Source organism: Meriones unguiculatus, chromosome 2 (genome assembly GCF_030254825.1).
Source record: "Meriones unguiculatus strain TT.TT164.6M chromosome 2, Bangor_MerUng_6.1, whole genome shotgun sequence".
In the NCBI taxonomy this organism is placed as follows: domain Eukaryota; kingdom Metazoa; phylum Chordata; class Mammalia; order Rodentia; family Muridae; genus Meriones; species Meriones unguiculatus.
The window spans coordinates 43,858,928-43,879,114 of NC_083350.1; the positions used below are offsets into that span (position 1 = coordinate 43,858,928).

A 20,187-nucleotide genomic window follows, 5' to 3' on the forward strand; every position below is an offset into this window, starting at 1 on the left:
GCACTAACACTGAATCAGGCCGTACATCTAAGAGTATTTCAGTCCAAAGAACAACAAAACAAAAGTCTTATTTCTCACCAATTTTTATTTGGCTGCCTTTACAAATAGCATCAACAGAAGGTTCTCTATTAAACAATCTTTTAAAAGACTATAAAAACAGGACAAAAAAAGCATCAGAAAGTCAAATGTAAACTACAAGATAGATAGCAAGCAGTTTCATAGCATATCATTAGTGTTAAAACTGCAGCTTTTTGCTACATGAAAGTACTTTTGATAATATAGTTCTATAGCCGAGGACTCTAAAAGAACAGAGACCCAGGGGACACCAGGGTGCTCTGCTGGCGAGCCGGGCTCTGGTCAAGTCTAAGAATCATTGCATTTTATATATCTGGTCTCTATCCCACTCATCACTATAGTCCTGCTTAAGAGCCAAACTGCATTAAGCTAAAGGTGACAAACCCTCTGGTCCACTTTCATTTCTGAATGGATTCTACTTTTTATATTTCTATCAATGCAAATAGAACTTCTCACATTTATCCTATACATTCAAAACTTTTTTTTTTTTTTGTCCAGAGGGATGGTAGTAACACACTGTAATAACCAGTAAAAGTAATGACTTAAAACTACAGGAAGTGGTTAGTAACAGTGTTTAGCAGAACGAAGGGTACAAGAAGTAGCCAGCATGGCCTGAGCAGCCAATTTTATGGATTACATTACATATGCATTACAACAGCCTGAATTAGACCAAAGTTAACATAGTATTTGACAGAAAGCAGTATGAGCAGCCTTCCGTCACTGTCAGTGCATTCTGTAACAAATGTTTTTAGCTTCTAAACTAGTGTGGACTACATCAAAAAGCTTTTAGAAGTCACAGCACACAGCACACTTAATGGTAAAAAAGACAGCACTGCCATTCTCAGTGGCACAGGTGTCAGCCCACATCTTGGGAAGTGCAGTGCTCCAGAATCGCTTTCACAGACCGAGTCACTGGAAATCTATGACAGTCACACCAATGTAAATGAAAACCAGTTCCAATCACTTCACAGACACTGAAGTAGTGGTGGTGGGGGTAGGAGACGCTTGAATAAATCCAGCTCTAAAAGGTGTCACACTACAGCAAACCCAACAGGCTATTTGGGGAGGGTTCGTTTTGGTTTCCCTAAATATCTGACTAATAACCACAATAAAGCAAACTTTCGTACTATCACAGACATAATCATGTAAAGGGTTTACATTATCTTTCTCCAAGTATTAAAATATAAAACGTGGTTAGGCAAAGATTGTTTCTTCATTAATTGGGTTTGTCTTATGTGAAATGAGCTAACATACAAAGTTTACAAATTATTCTAAAGCCTAGGTTTTTCATTGAACATTATAATGAAGTAATTTCATCCAAGTTTATGTACCAACTATACCAGCTTTGGTAGCTTCCATGACTCAATATATATTGGTATTCCTTTTCCAGTCAAATGTACAAGCAGAGTGTTGGAAGACTACTCTGTCCAGGGACATCAGGTCTTCACAGCACAGCATAAGCCACTTTAAACCAAAGTTACAGTGCATAAAAATATACAATTTTTATTCACTTCTGCACCCAAACTAAACTGTATGCTTCATATTTGTCAGCTTTAAGACTATCTTTTTTTTTTTTTTTTTTTGTCACAGGGTTTTTCTGTGTAGCCCTGGCTGTCCTGGAACTGACTCTGTGAACCTGGCTACCACGCACCACCATGACTGGCCTGATTTAAGACTATCTTAATTAAGAGAATATCATTTAAAATAGCTAAATACATGACTATTCATAAAGATTCATTACAGTTTCATTGAAGCCAACAGATTGAGTTATACGTAAGACTAGTAAGTCAATACTCATTTTTAAAACTACCAGAAGATTTAAAACTCATGAGAAAATTTAAAAAATAGTTTTTAAAAATTACACCAAAGTTAAAGAGTTTTACTGTTCTTTCCTATTTGTTGACCTGAAAAAAAAAAATTTATACAATGGGAGTTAGTCCTGTCCTAATCTGAAACATGTAAATTGAAAGGCTCATTCCCTTGGATACTTGCATTTGACACTTAATAGTTACCTGTGCAACATTTAAATACAACCCCAAATGTGCTACCCAGAGAGCAGTGAAATGCAGGCTCCTGCAGGACTCTGTCATGCTTTTCCAAGACTCTGTACATGCCATACACCGCTGCTCATGTTCCAGAAGTGTCACTGCATCTCACAAGCCATCCGCAGCTAGCAGGTGCCACCCTCCAAAGCCCACAGCTGGCACCTCTGCTTTCATTTGTGCTTCCGCGGAATATTGCAAAAGCTGTGATAATTTCTTAAAGCTTGAGAAATGGCTTAAAAATGTACAACAGTGCCCCAAATGTTTCACCTATCTAGAACTATTGTTTTAGACATTTGGGCCAAATAATTAAAAGCCAAAATATTCTACCTTCTACTTTAAAAGTTCACGATCCTAAAAACTAAGTGCTAGGAAAGGCTGCCCAATTCATCCTAGAACTGCACCAAAGTATTTTCCCATACCAATTAAACAGCTATATACATTGATTTGAGAGCATAGCCCTTCCATGTACTTGAATTTACTCAAGAATTTAAATGTTATGGCAAATTCTCATGGTGTCAGATGCATTAGAGATATAGCACAAACAGAAAGACCGACGATTACTGAAACAAATGCTCAAAAAAATGGCACTCAACTAACTAGCTAATAACACAACATCAACAAAACTATTCAACCCCTGCGACAGACATATACTGAGGGACTTACCTTCCTTTAAAGAACTTATGTCCATTAAGAAGAGCAGGTCACCTTTGCCAGGAAACACATGAGGAGACAGACATGATTACAGGCCTGAAAGGAGCCTGCAACTGGAGAAGGACCTGCTGGTCTAAGACAATGAGTTACTGAACATGAAGGCCCAAGTACAGGAGAAAGGGGAAATAAAGCAGAAGACTACAACACGGGACAAACAGTGCGTGCAGCTGGGAGAAGACCAGGAGAAAGAAAAATCAGCCCACATATCTCAGGAAGGCCACACTGCAATTGGGGAAGAGGGACAAGCAGCAGCTGCAGATATGGCAGGGGGATATGACGACAGCAAAGAGGTTATTCATGATGAATAGCATGATGAACACGAAGAGGATGATAAAAATGGAGAAGGACACCTTTCATCAGCAAAACTTAGATACCAACCTAGCTCTGGGGACTTTTCTTCAACAAACAGTAGACGATCATGTGTTCAAGATGATTTTCTGGAACATGTCACAGGTGAGTGAGCTGCTGGTCTAGGACACCTGGTTACAGGACAGGAACCCCCGAGTATAGCAGAAAGGGTCCAGTGAAGAGACAATACTAGGCAGCCTTGTTACTAAACAAGGCATGTGAATTTGTGATCACAGACACCCCAGGTCACACATCCAGATATATCTGCATCTATGTAAGACTCCTACTGATGTTCTGAAGACCTTCAGTGGCTCCAGATACTTGAAAGAAAAAAGATTAGTCCATAAAATATATGGTTGGGTAAGTAAATAGATGGAAGAAGATAGGAAGACAGAAAATAAATACTACATAGATGACAGAAAAATATAAATGACAGAACATATACAGATACATAGGTAGAAAAACAGAAATATGACAGGTAATATATAGAATGATAGATTAGTTGATTGATTGAGAGATAAATGACATATGGTGGGTATATAGATATAGATGAGAGGTGACAGATGATAAAGAGAAGTTAAACAGATAAACAGAAAGATAGATGGATGGGTGGGCGGGTGGATAATGGTGGTTGACTAGGCAGCTGGGAGGCCAAGATGTGGCCCAGGCACCACATGAGAGTCATGAAGCAGACACAGGAGGAGGAGGAGGAGGAGGAGGAGGAGGAGGAGGAGGAGGAGGAAGAGGAGGAAGAGCAGCAACAGCAAATCATACCCTGAACCTGACTCCTGTACTTTCTTTCCCCAGAGAACCCTTGACTAACACTTCCTAACTACTAGCATCTGAAGTGAATACCTTTTAGACTGTGCATTCAGGCAGCTACACAGACAGAACCCAACTCTCTGCTACACTAAGACCCAAGATAAACGTAATCTCTTTTTTGTTCATTTCAAATTAGATATTACAGTGTAAACACTTCTCAAAATAAAGTCTCTGAGCTTTACCACAAAGTATAAAGACATAACCAGGGGAAACTGAAACAAACAAACCCCTATCAGAACTATGTTACTCTATTCAGTTCTATGCAGGAGGCTAGGCCCAGGCCTCAGTTTTCACTAGCTACTTCAGTGACAAATGATGTTTGTCACAAGGAAACTGCTGCCTGCACAGGCACACATGACTGTGCCACACATTGGGCTATCTTGTTATCAACAGCAGGATGGTTAAGAGCACGGGCTGTTCTGGCAGAGGAGCCATGTTCCATCTCTAACACTGTAACTCCAGTTCCGGGGGGAATCATCTGACACTCTTTTCTGGCCTCCTTGGTCATCAGGCACACATACAAATACAATAGCAAAACATCCATTAGAAAGAAATTAAAGTCATAAAAAAAAAAGAGAGAGAGAGATAAAACCCAGAGGGCCTGGAGCTCAGCAGAACCAACACAGAAAGGGCCCAAATGCTGGTTCTTAAAGTGGGAAGAATTTCACAAGAATCAATGGATTGCTTGGCAATCATACTTAGCCAACAACACTTTGCTGAGGAGTAGAAAATGCCTGGGAAGGACTGTACTTTTTGATTCTTCTAAGGCTGGGCGGCAGCCACAAATCTCATCTGGAGAGTTCTGTAAGCATGCAAGTGCCAGAATGCACTAGTTTCTTCCCCACACTCTGCCCAGCAACTACTGACTAGCTGTTCTTTTCAAGAAACTTTCCCAATACACCTGGCAATTGCAATCTACTTAGGACAAAACTCACATTACCAATCTCAATCTGGCCCCTCTGACACAGGCTTCAAGAATATCTATGTAGAGAGACAAAGTTATGGAGAAGGACTACGATAAGCCCATTTCTAGGCATTTTAAGAAATGATACATATGTATTCTAAAGTGTCATGACACCAGGAATGAGCTATTCTAGCCCAGCTTTGCCAAGCTGTAATGAGTAACACTACACCCATAAAGGTGAAGAATACCTTTAGACACAATAGTGGTGCCCTTTGTTGATGGTCAACTCATGCTATAACATATCTGAACCTCTTTTCTCAGGCTACACAAGAATCCAACTCAAAACCAGGAGGAAGAAGCATTAATAAATACGACCACAAATAATAATACAAAGAAAATACTGCCTCAGAGAACACAGACAAAACAGCTGTCATTACAATCTCCAAGCAGGTACACACGGGTACAGAGAAGGCCAGGAGGCATTATGGGAAGAAAACCTGCTCAGCAAATCATCATTTCTAGGTCTCCCTCTTTCCTTATTAGAGAAACAGAACGGGTGAGGGTTTCGGTAATGAAATGTTTTTAATGAATACAGGTACCAATCCTTAACATTTTTAGAAAACACAGTATTTTATAAAGGAATTTGATTCCTATAGTCATTCTCTTAGAGTTGTTTATTGACATGACATGTAAATTATTAAAACTTCCAAAAGAAGAAGTATAGCCAAGTCTTACAGCACAGTATTAATCTGCGCTATAGCTCCATTATCTGTATCTAATATAAAAATAACGATATTCAAAGGTCAAAACAGCAAGCAGTGACCACAATTTTTCTGACAGGTCTGGGAGACTATCTTTCATATACTGGTACAAAGGTCTACTTAGATCTTTTAACATATTTAATCAATTTCACCCAAGCTATCAGATCCACTGGGTTTTGCCAGCCCCTCCCAATGCTCATGTCTCAAAACAGAACCACTGTTTGAAATCCTTGAATCATTCATTCACTATTTCTTAACAGAAACTTATAGAAAAGTATGTAAACTATATCCTTTGTCTCTTGGAGAACAATGGTTAAGGACAAAGTCATTTAACATTCTTCAAACTGTTGAAGTTACACATAAGAGCACCTACAAACTCAGATTTAAAAAGATTCACAGTGCACTGCATCCTGGAACACATGCGGCTGGAGGCGAAGGACATTTAAAAAGTGATTTCAAAGTCCTACCCCTCACACACAAAAATAATAAGGCCGATGTATCTACTGTTCCATCTAGCGTCTTTAAACACAGCACTACACAGAAGTACATTATTGCATATTCAGCACCCTCATTACCAGATTCCATGAAGAAATGCTAACACAGTTCAGTGAAGAAATCCAGTCCTGTGCTAAACATGATCTCTCAGATAACCTGAACAGTGAAGGAGTAAGTACAGCGGATGAACATTAACAAGGTACACCAACTTAATATTTTCTGCATAGGTGAGTCACATGCACACAAACCTTCATTCCTCTTTCAGCATGCTTCTAACTTCAGACTGCTGAAAGCTAAAACCCGAAGTTATCATAATTGCATCCCAACCACACTCTTGTTTTGTTCCACAGTGCATTAAATAAAGCAGCACATCAACGGTTGGTTCTTATAGTCGACCTCTTTACAGGTCCCATATTCTGGTAACTAATTGCTTTTGCTTTAGTACTACTGAGAGCTGAAAAACTCCAACCTCTACAGGAACCTGAGAGACCAACTAAAGTACTGATTTAAGAAAAAGAATTTCTCTCTCTCTCTCTCTCTCTCTCTCTCTCACACACACACACACACACACACACACACACACACTTAAATGTTTTCCAGATGAGTGAAAATGATGCATTGCCAAGCAAACTTCAGTTTTCACTCCTTTAACCATTTAACAGAAATCTGGAATGCTGGGACCAAATATAAATATGGCTCAAAAAGACCCAAGCAAAGCAGCTGTATTTCTGACGAGAATAATAACGGCTTCCAAACACAATCAGATAATGCACTAAAAAGCAAAGGTCATAGAAGGGTTCACAAAGTAGTCGAATAAAAGATTCTGAACACACTGTGTCATTGTGAAGTCTCCTGCTCAGCACCGAGTGACACGTTCATTAATAAATAGAACTTCTTCTTTAAAATCAGCCATTTAAAAGCTAAAGTAGCAATACCAAGTAAATTCCTTACAATAATAGCGCTTCTCTTAAAGGTTCCATGGGGTTAAGTAGAACCCCAGTTAAATAGGCTACATATACAGAATAAAGATTTCTATAGTAATATTTATAAGCAGAGATATACTTTGTGGATACCACTTGTAAAAAACAACTCTTAAAAACCCACATGACAGATGCACGTGCACACATGCACAAACAGCTCCCCCCACCCCCCGGAAATATTCTCAGTGAGGTCAGATGCAGCCAAAATTGTATTGCCTCCTTAAAGCTCTGGTGATTGTCCTCCATTATAGATGACCCTTTGTAAAACAGGCACTGTCATTCTTGTTTGGATTTAAGAATCCTAGAGGACCAAAATACATTCCTAGATGTGAGCTAAGTACGTTACTCCAAGGGTCCCCCAGTGAAATGACATGCTGGGGTAAATTGCATAACCCTTTCTTCCTTACTTTGTAACCCAGGGGCTTCAGGATATTAATAAAAGGCATGTCACTCTGCTATTACTGCAAACAGGAACCTAATATTAACATCAGCTTCCACAGATCAACACTGAGATGCAATATAAAACTAAGTATGTAGTTTTCCAAACATACACACTATAATATGTATACATGTTTCACATGAGTATAATCATTGCACAATACTGAACAGTTGGAGGCAGGATGGTCAAGGCATGACCCAAACAACTGCCAGCTCCTGGCTTCCATGCTCTCTGCTCCAGTACTACAAGTTTTCCAACAGCAAACGTCATAATTCAAAATTACAGCATCAGCTCCCCACTGGCTGCATCTCTCTCCAGGCTGTGGGCTTCTTCTTGATGAAGTGCTCAGGAGTTTGCTTTGCAACTGAGTATTGTTTTGAATATGAGGTGCTAAACAAATTGACAAAACTCCAACTAGAAGGATTCGATTCTCAGTGGTTAGAAGTGGAGAAATGAGCAAAACGCCTGCAATCTTGATGTCACGTTTCAGCTTTTATGCTCATTAGTAATTGGGGTTTTAAATTTCTTTTTAAATTCTCAATAAGCAAACTTTTTGCAATCACTAAGATGGGAAGATGAAATACTATTAACTTGGCTACTTGTTGATGATTCCATCAAAACAACTCTTTTCTTGATCAGAATAAAAAAATAAGACCCACAGTCACACAAAATAAATGCCCTCAAAAAAGGAAAAGACAAAAAAAAAAAAAAAAAAAAAACCACAGGCAAATAAAACTTGGGTTCCAAACACTGAAATGGTAAATCCATATAAAAAGTTTAACTGAATTTACAGTGCAAACTTGTGTTTCTTTCTAGTTTCTCTTCTGTACAAAAAAATCTCTTTAGAAACATTGCCTCCCTGCATTTCTTTCAAATACCTGAGAAAGGTAAGGCTTGAGGAGACACCCACTCAAATACAACAGGTCTCTGATCATGGGACCTCTGCAATACACTAGCTGTTATCAAAGGTCTAAGATTTTCATTATGGCATTTTGGTCAAACTTGAAACTCAGAAAGGTTCTAGATGAAAATGGGAACTTGCAATGTCCGTTACATGCCACAGAGTGTCCCTCAGCATGTTCTGCCAATGGGTCTTCACCAGAACAAGGCAAGTCATATACGGCATCTGCTTAAGAAACAAAATCAGTAGTCAGTGACTCAGAAGAAAGTTTACCAGACACTGCCCTTCCACTACTCAGAGGGAATCCAGGCGGGCTGCATATTTACCTTTCTATAATCTGACTCAGTCCTAAGCACTTTGGTCAGTATTCAGTGGAATCTCTTATCTATTGGTGTTTTTTTCTACTTATTTCTATTAATTCAGAATTTTAGCTGGCCTTTTAAGACCCTTGATATCACTTTCAAAATTGGCATATTTTTAGCTTATGTATTTATGCTCAACAGGTTAGTATGAAAATTACAATTATAATTATTTAAAAAACTGTAAAGATTATATTTTTAACAAAATATAGTTGAAGTTACCAAGTCTCAATGGATCAAAACAGAAAACCTCAAAAGCTCTTGATCGTTTTCAGTCTTAACAATGACTTTTGGATACTGGACCAAAAGCCAAAAGAAATATGAAACACATCAATTTAAATGCCAATGTTTAAAAGATGAGCTTTCCACAGTAAAGTTAGGGCATCTCTGCTCGATTTTAATCCCGTGTGCACACATCTATGTGACAGCACAAGCACAGGCATGTTATGGGGCACGGAGGCACACTCAGAGGTCAGATGGCAAGCTGAGGCATCAGTCCACGCCTTCCACCGTGCAGTGGGGCCTGTTTGCATTTGCCATGCAATGGCCATGGCCAGGCTAACTGCCTACACTTCTGGGAGTCCTGCCACTGTTTCCCATGTGCCACAGAGGCACTGGGATTACACATGTGCACTACCACCTACAGGTACGTTTTAAGGGTCAGAACTCAGGTCCATCTACCCACTAAGCTATATGTTCTCAGACACAGAACATCTCTTTTAAGACAGCTTTTGCTTTCATCTTTTTAGTGATTGGTTAAGTCACGTTTCTAAACGTCGACTAAGGGGTCTGCACTATTACTTCAAGCTGTGCTCCTGGAGATGGAGGGGATTAGCTGAACCATTTCAGGATTGTTCCATCAATGAGTCATTGGTGGATTCATATCTGAAAACTGTTTAAATGATTAAAAAATAAATAAGATAATGCTCTTCATTTCTTTTTTCTTTTTCAGTCTCTTTGAGACAGGGTTTCTCTATGTAGCCTTGGCTGTTCTGGAATCCGCTCTGTAGACCAGGCTCGCCTCAAACTCAGAGAACCACCTGTCTCTGTCTCCAAAGTGCTGGGATTAAAGGTGTATGCCACCACCACCCAGTACTCTTCATTTCGTAGGAGTTTTCTATTTTGATGAATATGTAACCATGGCACAAGAAAATTTCATACATTCAAAGTAGCACCTAAGATAAACAGTGTAATATAACTTTCAAATGACATATTAGCACTAAAATAACTTTTTATATTCGTTATGATTAGTTTTTCTGGTGGTCTGCATGAGAATGACATCCACAGGCTGACATATTTGCATGCTTAGTCCCCAGATGAAGAACTGTTTGGAAGGATTAGGAGGTGTAGCATCATGGGAGGAAGTGAGTTAGTGGGGATGGGTTTTGAGGTTTCCAAAATCTACTCCAGGCCCAATTCTCTATTTGGTTGCTATCTGTGGATCAGGATGTAAAGTTCTTAGCCACTTCTCCCGCACCCTGCCTGCCTACCTGCCAGGTGCTGTAATGATAATGGACTAATAAGCCTCTCAAACAGTAAGCAAGCCCCCAATTAAATGCTTTCTTTGTAAGAGCTGCTTTTGTCATAGTGTCTTCACAGCAACAGAGCAGTGACTAAGACAGTATCCGAATCAGACACACTACACTCCATAACTGAGGAAGGTGAAATGGCATTATTTAAGCAATGGCTATGCTTAGGAGCATGTTAAACAGTTGACCCATTACTGACAAGAGGAGAATGAGAGTGAGGCATCCTCATTACATTCCACACTCTCCTAGCCCATAAGCCAGTGCTGACAGATACTTACAAAAGAAAGTGCATTCAATAGCTAGTAATGTTACCTCACCTCAATCACTTTTAGTGACTCCTTCTAGTCAGTTTCTATCGAGAGACTCTCACGCGTGAAATCTCTGAAGCACATAGGCAGCTCTTCCTACGTAACTCTCATCACCACAAAGCCCACTGATGTCACAGCTGGTAAAACGAAACCCAGCCCCACAGGCAGATTTTCAAAAAGGAAAATAGCTTGCCTGTCTCAAAGTTGTCCTGAAGTTTTCGTGGATGCAGCTTCTTTTCACATTTCTATTAAAAACAGAAACATGCACAGCACAGTCTTGTTATTTTTACTTATTAAAACTCAAGAGAAACATGATCAAACATCTCAAGAGGAAAATTAAACCAGGAATCTAATCATCCCCAGTAGGTTTTCTCAGAGTCCACCTTTAAAGAACCTGGAGAACATATCCCTACATCAGTACATATGGGGACCAGAAGCAATGGCTGTGAACACTGCACTGTACAGCTTTCCACCCCAACTGTTGTACATCCTCTCCCGTGGTTCCAGCGCTACGAAACACACCCAGGCCTGCCACATGCAAGGCGCACACAGCCCTGCAGAACTCATCTTCACAGTCTAACTGCATGTGAGCACCATTCCTTCAACGGCAGACTTCCACCGTTGCTTCTACTGACTCGGCGTAATCTAAGAGAGTAAAGGAAGGAATTTTTACGTTTACATTCTCCCTTTCCATTCTCCTCGAAACCAAGCAACTGTCCAGGTTTGACATTAAAAAAAAAAATCTCTGTGAGAAACAAATACCAAATTTTATGCTTTGTCAATATACTCAGTAATACACAATTCAGCATTCCAACTCTTCACTCTGCCTGTCTGATGTTGTTTGATTTATAAGACAACATCTTAGTCCCAGAACTTGAACTCCTAGCCTTTGATTTGCATGACTGACCACTTTTTCACAGGCCCAGTCATTTCCAGCTCTCTGTTTTGTATTTACCACTGTTTTTCCCCTAAAGACTTTAAATGTTTAAAAACTTTATTATTAACCCCACCCCCCAAAAAAATCCCACCACACCATTCAACAAAATTAACTAGACTATGTAACTGGATGACTCTTGTACAATGAGGGTAGCCACTCAAGAGGCTGTGGAGCTCAATGCTGGGTTTTCAGCATCTTTCACTACGGAATATATTTCTATGTACCTAGTCACCACCAAACCCAGGGTCTGTGGGTTAGAACTAGAAAAACCACCCACTTTTTATCTATTCCATTAGCTGTACCCACCCTCACCCTCTAGAATTTCTAGAGTATCACATAGAAAAGAGGACAAGAAAGGCTAAATAGCAGGAGACAGAAACTTTTTTAAAGTCACAAAAATTTTTCAAAACAAATCTGACACGTCAAGTTTCTCAAAAAGCAGACAAAACATTTTAATGAGTTAAATTTACACAGCAACTTGGTAAGGGACACAAAGAGCATTACCATTAAGGAAGCAGTTTTCTTACTTTCATGAAAAATGTAATACTATTTATCAATTTTACTAGATGTCTTTTGAATATCTGCTGTAATTATCTTGTTTTTGCTAACACTCTTATTAGAATAAACTAGAACAAAAATGTGAGAAGTCTGACATAAACAGATAAACTTCCGTTTACTGTTATAGTTGTAGTTAGTACACCCAAGTAAAGTAATCCTAGGGACTAAGTTGTGGGGATCAGGAACCGGGGACAGGAAGATGAGTGACGACGGAGCCCACACGGAATCCTGGGAATCAGACTCCAGAGACCAAACTCAAGGTGCAGATCTAACTTTACTGTCCAGTGAAAAAGCCTTTCAAGGATTGAAAGGTCAATCAGACCGTCCCATGCTACCCTAAGCACCAGTGACAACCAATCAGGCTGGTGTGCAAGGTCACCTTAGAAGATGTCCAGAAAGAAGGACACCTCTAGCCTGGGATCCATTCTGAGACATCCATTCAGTCACCGCTCTAGCCTTGGATCCATTCTGAGACATCACTACTGTGCTGGGAGTCCCCAGTAGAGCAACACTGGGCAGTGGATCAGATCTTTCAAGGAGTCACACCAAGAGTCACTGATGTGTCACTCATCATTCCCTATGGGCATCCAAAAGGCTTACCTAGACATTCCCCACACTAAGTGTGCTGGACAGCTTTAAGCCAGCAGGAAACAAACTAAAGTTATCAGAGAGGAAGAAACCTCAATCAAGAAAATGCCTCTGTAAGATCCAGTTCTAGACTAGCCAGGAGGGCAATTCCTTAATTAGTGAGTGATGGGAGGGCCCAGGCCACTGTGTCTAGGGCTGCCTCTGGGCTGGTAGAGGGGTATCCATATAACTTACAGACCTGTAGTTAAGAATGGTAGTTCATGGGGACAACAGTGCAGAATTAAATTTTATTAAAATCCTACCACTAAAAAGCAATCAAATCAAAGAAAGAAGCAAAGCTCTTACCATCAAGGGACTCTGCTGCTTTGCTGGCTGACTGTGAACTCCGTTCACTCTCTTCTTCTGATTAGGTGAGTCTTGATACTGTTTTCTGCCATTCCCTCTTGTATTTTGATTCTGTTTTTCCAACAGAAAGAATTAACATGTAGATCTACAGTATCACCACACAAGTATACCTCTTTGAATGCTTATCTCGATTGAACAGAGTTCATAAAGCACTATCCAAATGTCCATACAATGCTGTAACAATTTATTTTCTTAGATTACTTTGCAAAGGAACATCTCTGTGAAACAGGAAATAGCAAATACATCTTTCTCTAGGTCCTTTCTACACATCTTGCTTTATCCCATGTTTTTTAAAAACTGTGTATAACACAAAAACATGGCAGGGAACAGCTCGGTGGTAAAGCTCACACAGAGCATAAGGGTCCAGAGTCAACTAAGCATGAAGATACATGGAATAGGATGGGAGTGGAAGGCACAACAGGACTGAGGGAGGCCGAGCTGGGAAGAAAGGCCAGAGCACACATGCCCGCCTTCCTTTCTCCTTCTAGCTTATTTTACATCATGCATGTGTATGGGACTGTGCATCTATGTGGGTGATGGTCAGAAAACATCGCTGCAGACTCAGTTTTCTCCTTTCACCTTTACACGGTTTCAGGCTAGTGTGTGAGTGTTTACACACTAAGCCATCTTGCTAGCCCCTACCACTTTTAATAGTATAAACAGTGGGCACGAGCAGTTAAATTATAATAAACAAGTAAGTGTCACTGAGAGAATAATATTTTACAACATAATGAAGATTGGTATTTTGAAAATTAGGCTTTTTTGGTCTTAAGTTTAGACACAATTTTTTTTAAACATCAATTTCTGCTCCAAAATTTGAAAAACAGCTATTTGAAAAGCAAGAGAACTGTGAATAATGAATGTAACTATTACTTTAAAAAATTTATCTTCATCTACCTACTTACTTACAAAAAAACCTTAGGTTGTTGCTGAAATAACTGGCAAAGAACAACCTAGCTGCAATGAATATCCGCTTCATTTTTCTCTTGGCAGTATTTCCTTTCCTGTACCATTCTTTTCTGTGTAACTTGGTGGCATTAGATGGGATGTTTGTTAACACCAGTAATAATTTGTCCTCCACTAGGGGCTTTTCTGTTGTTGTTTTTCTCTTGTGTAGCTCTGAGATCAAAGACCGTGTGCACATGAGGGAAGCCCTGTGTTACCAGACTCCAGCACACTTTCCAATAATTTTAATTCTTCAATTCAGAAATTCTGCTCCAAACAAAAATTAACTACTTAAGAGATCTGCTATTTCCAGCCAAATTGCTACTTAGCAACTTGTGTGGCTATGAATTTGCCTATGTAGGCACATAACAGAACCACACAATTTTTGTCCTGTTGGTCCTGCCTTATTTCACTTCGCCAGTGTCTTCAAGGACCATCTATATTGTAGATGTCTCAGAATTTACTCATTAAAGGCTGAAATAGTACTGCCATGTGTTATGAATGATGCTGTGATTAACACTAACATAAAATTATCTATTAAAGCCCTGTATTTGGTTCATTTGTTTCTGTATGTAGGGGCAGGGTTGCTGAGTCATGTGATAAATGGGCATTTAGATTGTGGGAAACCACCATGCCATTTCATGGCAGCTGTCCCTTTTTACACTTTCAAGAGCACGGTACAAAGGTCCCTGCTCTCTGTAGTCTCAACAACAATGGTGATTTTTCTGTTCTGGTTTTATTACCAAGTCCATCCCGAGACAGTAACTGATCTCCATTTCCCCAAGCATAAATCTTGATCAGTCTTTTCTATAATTAACAGGCACTTGAATTTTCTACAGAGACAGAAGGGCCTGGTCAAGTGTTTTAGAACAGGGTTGGATCTTATAAAACTTTTTGGTGGCTATTGTTCCTCAGGTAACACTCTAGAAATGCAGAATAGATAAACTGTGGTATAATCACATACTATATAATATAACAGCGAAAACAAGTTATAATATGCTGCTACTTTTTTCCATTAATCTTGGCTCAGAGACTGTCTTCTTTAAAGCCTTTCACTGGCGGCATACATAAAAAGGCTCAAGTGGCACATCCCTATATTTACTACATTGGATTTACTCCAAGGCTATGAAGGATAATGAGTATCAGGTCTCTTCAAGCTGGGACCATGGGTGACGAACAATTCAGAGGGCCACTGACTGCTACACACAATTCCTCAGCTGAAAATGATTTCAAAGCCAGATGATCAAAGCCTTAGAAAAAATAATTTCAAAGTGATTCATTCACCTTTGCTTTGAAAGGGTCTGATACTTCCATGTGGTTGCTGTGAGGCTTCTGTTGCAGTGGCTGCCTGTGCTTTACCCACTGGTCACCAGGAGAACCTTCAGGAAACAGCTGCTGGCTGTGGCGGAATTTAGTTCGGCTACACCAAGATTAAAAAATAAGATGAGAAGACTTTTACTAGCAGTTTTTTGAAAGCCTTGATAGTTTAACCACAAACTGTATATTTTACTTTCTATTATCTTCCCATTTCCCTTGATAATCTTAAGTTATAAAAGCAGAAAATAAAGGTTTTTTTCAAGTAAGGTATCTCTGTGTAGCTCTGGCTATCTTGGAACTCGCTCTGTAGACCAAGCTATCATTAAACTCAGATTCACTGGCCTCAGCCTTCTTAATGCTGGGATTAAAGTCATGCACTATTATGTCCAGCTTAAAGCAGAAATTCTGATCAGCTTTGCCAACTATATTTTCCCCACCTTTTAAACAAGTGGCTGGCATTAATATTTCTTATACTAATAATCTACCATTTTATCCTAGGTTTTCTGAATTATTTACACAACCGTCTCCCTGTATATAACTGTATTTTTAAATCTAAAGACCATTCTTTTCACATTTAGTTGAAGCAAAGTAATGTATATAGACTTTTCTTTGTAATAGGATAGAAAACACACTCCTTCTTGATGTCACAGTAAGGGACATGATTTAAAAGGTTGGTTATAGGCCCAAGCAGTGTTAGATGAGATCTGAGAAATTATGTTACTTTGTAGAGCTCCTTAAACCATGGAGATTTAAAGCACTTCACTGGTAAAGACTTCTGAATGTGCAAAACCAGGTTAATTCAAAGCACAATCACCTCTCCCTACTAACAAGAACAGAAATCTGAAGACTGAAAGTCAGGGTAACCATACCACAGACTGGGGAGATGTTCCCAGTAAGCAACCCTGTCTCCATTAGTTGACTTCTGGGTAATGTCTGCTTTTACCCTTTTAGCCACACTGTTGTCTTCCTGACTACTCAGACTGTTTTTCTTATTTCTAGTAGCCGTGCTTTGGTAATAATAGAGATTTTGAAACACAGAAAACTGGATCATTTGCTCCAATTTCTTTTTCCCACAAAACCAATAAAAATGAAATAGTATTTATTTAGAATATATTAACCATAAATGTGGTCTACTTGTACTGTTTTTTTTTAAATTAAATTCCTAGGTTAAAAGATTACCAAATCGGTAAAATAAATGAGTAAATAAACCTAAAACAAACAAATAAACAAACAAAAAGCCCAAACTCACAACTCTGACAAAAAAGTCATAGTAAGCTGCTAATAAAAGCATAAACTGAGGTCGGTGAGAAGGGGCGGGTAAAGGTCGCGAAGGCTCATTATTACTGAGTTTGATCCCAGGAAGCCACATGAAGAGAATCATTTGCAAGTTTGTCTGTGACTACCCTTCTCACCATTATGCACACATCCATACTTACACAAAATAAACAATTTAAAAATTATATATTGTATGTATTTAACAAAGTTCCTCCCCAAGTCTGTACTAAGTTCTAACCAAGTAAATGTCTTCACACATGTAATTAACAGTCCCTCTTCACACCACAGTGGACAGCAAGCCAGGGAGATAGATATCTTAGCCTAGTTGGTAAAGTGTGTGCTATACAAACATGTGAACCTGAGCTGGTGTCCCAGAACCCATGTAAAAAGGCCAAGGGTGATGACGTGTGTTTGTAATCCCACAGCTGGGGAGGCAAAGCTAGCACATCCTTGGGAACTCCAGGCCAGTGAGAGGCAGTATATAAAAACACAAAACTGAATGACACTGGAGGCTGACCTCTGACCCCGTCATGTGGCCACACACATACACATTCACACAACATTTTATAAAGCTGTCACATCTGTCATTGACTTTCACACATTATTCATTAGCATATCCCACCTCTTGCACAACAGAGACCCCAATCATCACTAACATAGGGTATTAGATACGTAACACCCCCTGGCCCCGCTTTTCCTAGGGTTTTAAGCCGTTCATATCTTTTCCAGCATACCATTTAATATGTTCCCTGAAGCATCTTTCTCCATTAACACCTTTCATCTCATCCGAAGCTTCTAAAGATGATCTTATAACACAAAACCAGGGACTCACCAGAGCGTCTAAGAAGGAATCTTACACCTCCCTGTCTCAAAAATCAAGATGGTGCTGTATTAAAAATCTCCAGAAAACACAATCTCATGAGCTCATGTCCTTACCTCAATTTTTCCACCGTGGGTTTAGCTGGTGTGCTACTAGATGAGGAAAAACCATTGTCACTGTCTGAGGAATCTCCAAATCTTCGAGACAGCCAGTCCCTTAGTGGTCTATGGAAATATTAACAATTCATTAAACAAAAAAAAACCTAAAATAGCAGCATCGATGCCAGTTTTAAAGTTTAAGAAATGAACATACCTGATAAAGGGAATGGCCATGAAAAACTTATTAGGTGCCAAGCCAAGCTTGGACTTAGGAGTCATATCATTTCTATGACAGGGCAATTTCTCAATGGAGAACCATTCAATATTCTGAAATAAAACAACTGCATTTAGTTTACTATCAAAGAGTAGCTAAAACAAACTCTCCAGCAACCTATAAATATTCTCAACTCTTACATACCTTAATTTCTCTTCTAGTTTTGGGATTAAATTTTGTGTCTTTTGGAACTCCTGGAATGATGTACAAGCGAGCAAGCTGATCATTGATTCGAAGTTCAATGTAGTCATCCTTACAAATATAGTCTTTTATATCAAAACCAGTTTCCTCAAAGACCTGGAAATAAATGTTGATAAATGTTTAATCATTATAAGCTAAGACAAAGGATCATGAGTTCAAAACTAGGCTGTTACATAGCTGAGACCCTATGTCAAAACAAATCCAAGACATCAGCCTAAATCCAATCTGTAGCTAGAAAATGAGGTGTGGTATCAACCAGACTGGATTGCTTGTCTGCTTTTGTTTTGTTCTTCCTCACCCCCACTGGAGCTGAGGACTGAACCCAGGTCCCCAATGCCTGTCTTTTTTTTTTTTCCTCTCATAGTCTGCTTTTGGACAGTGCTGTTTCTATTAGACTGCAGTACCACCAAGTGACAGAAAGACTGACTGCAACTCTAGGACTTAGTGAAATGTACTAAAAAAGGCAACTGTACAAACTCAACCTTTTATCTTCTTTAAGAAAAGACCCTAACAGCTCTCTGGACAGGTACCCGAACACACCCAGAAAAGCCCACCTGGATGGACACACAGCTGGAGGCTGGATTCCTACAAACCAGGAAGAGAGCCTGCAATGAAACTCAATGAGTTGGAGCCCTAACTTTGGATCTCTAGTCTCCAGATCTTCTGTTAAGTAATAAATTCGTGTTGTCCAAGTTACCCAGTCAGCTATATTTTAAGTCAGCTCCGGCAAACTGAACAGTAGCATTCCAGCTAAGTCCCCAAACATTACCTCTCTCTGACAGAGGCAATCGTTTAGAAATCAGGAATAAAAAAATCAAGGTTTGCCTTTTAAAAATCCGCTGAAGGGAATGCCTCTCGCCCAAGGAGCCACTATGTGGATTTAGGCCATGGCCCGCTCTTTAATGCCCCAAAACCATGACTGTCAGTTACAGGGCACAAAGCAGATGCTGCATTTAGAGAAGCCAAGTCCAAGGTGGGACAGCAATGCTTGCAGGAAAAAAAGAGCTCAAAGCCAAGAAAGCTAGAGCACTGATGCGGAGGAGACCCAGGAGAAGACGAGACCATTGTCTTCTATCTTCACAGAGACGAACTTCCAGATAACACCTTGGCCTGTGTGTGTGACATCAGGCTACACGTCCACAGAAAGTACTGAATAAATGGACAGAAGATAGAAGGCCTGTTTTGCTGGAAAGCCCGTGGGGAACTCAGGCCTCAGCAAGGATCAGGTTGTTAGTATGAAAAGCATTAAATTTTCTCTCTATGCGGCAGGAGGTCCTTCTCATTTTGAGGCAGCAAGCCTTGTTTTCTGTACACTTAGTACTTATCAAAGTGGCCTTTTGGTCTGTCTTCCTTTCTGGTATTTTCACACGAGCAATAAGCGTCAATGTTCATCTTTTTTTTTCTTAGTCAAGTAAGAAACAAACAATTCTCAAGAAATTAAGTTTTCCTCTTATACTTTAAGAGTTAGGGGCTACATCTCTGAAAGGGCAGTAAGTAGTTATTTGTAACTTGTATAAGACAGCAGGAAGAGTTAAAGTAGTTCACTCTGGCAGTCAGAACATTAACACCTGTTTGGGTTTATTTTAGTTTGTGTGTACGGGTGTTTTGTATGCATGTACGTCATGTGCCACCGTGTGCAGTGCCTGAGGAAGCAGGACAGAGTGTTCTGAGAAAGGGTTGCAGACAGTTTTGAGTGACTGTGGTGCTGGAAAGTGAACCAGGGTTCTCAGGAAGAATAGTCAGTGCTCTTGAGGGCTGAGCTGCTCGCCAGTGTTCCTCTAAGTCAGAGAAGTTAACCACAACTAGATATATTTTAAAAACCACAGATTCCTTGTTTTCAGAATATATATCCATTTTCATATATTCTTTGTGTGTCAGGGACACTGTGGCACGGTCCACAGGCTAACTGCCTTTCTTGACTCTTGACAACATGGTATACAAACCAGTCCTCTGTCCATCAAGTTGCCTTGGTGAGGTGTTTTGTCACATCAAAGGAGAGTCACTAATACAGAAATCCAACAAGCTAGGGTCTGTATTGGTTAGGGGGAGAAAAAGGGATGTTTTGGGTAGGGATAATTTTAGAACAATCAAT

General features: G+C 39.7%; 1 protein-coding gene across 1 annotated transcript in view; it reads right to left on the bottom strand.

Annotated features, from left to right (window-relative positions):
- Positions 1-67: 67 nt before the first annotated feature.
- The window catches only part of Dcp2 (decapping mRNA 2), a 40,222-nt gene continuing 20,102 nt past the window's right edge, over positions 68-20,187 (bottom strand). The window contains exons 5-11 of the mRNA XM_021659610.2: positions 18,039-18,191; positions 17,835-17,947; positions 17,639-17,746; positions 15,395-15,530; positions 13,106-13,216; positions 10,871-10,922; positions 68-8,706 (exon numbers count right to left, since the gene is read on the bottom strand). Of these exons, the coding sequence (XP_021515285.1) occupies positions 8,543-8,706; positions 10,871-10,922; positions 13,106-13,216; positions 15,395-15,530; positions 17,639-17,746; positions 17,835-17,947; positions 18,039-18,191 (837 nt within the window). The 3' untranslated portion in view covers positions 68-8,542. The remainder of the gene's footprint in view (positions 8,707-10,870; positions 10,923-13,105; positions 13,217-15,394; positions 15,531-17,638; positions 17,747-17,834; positions 17,948-18,038; positions 18,192-20,187) is intronic.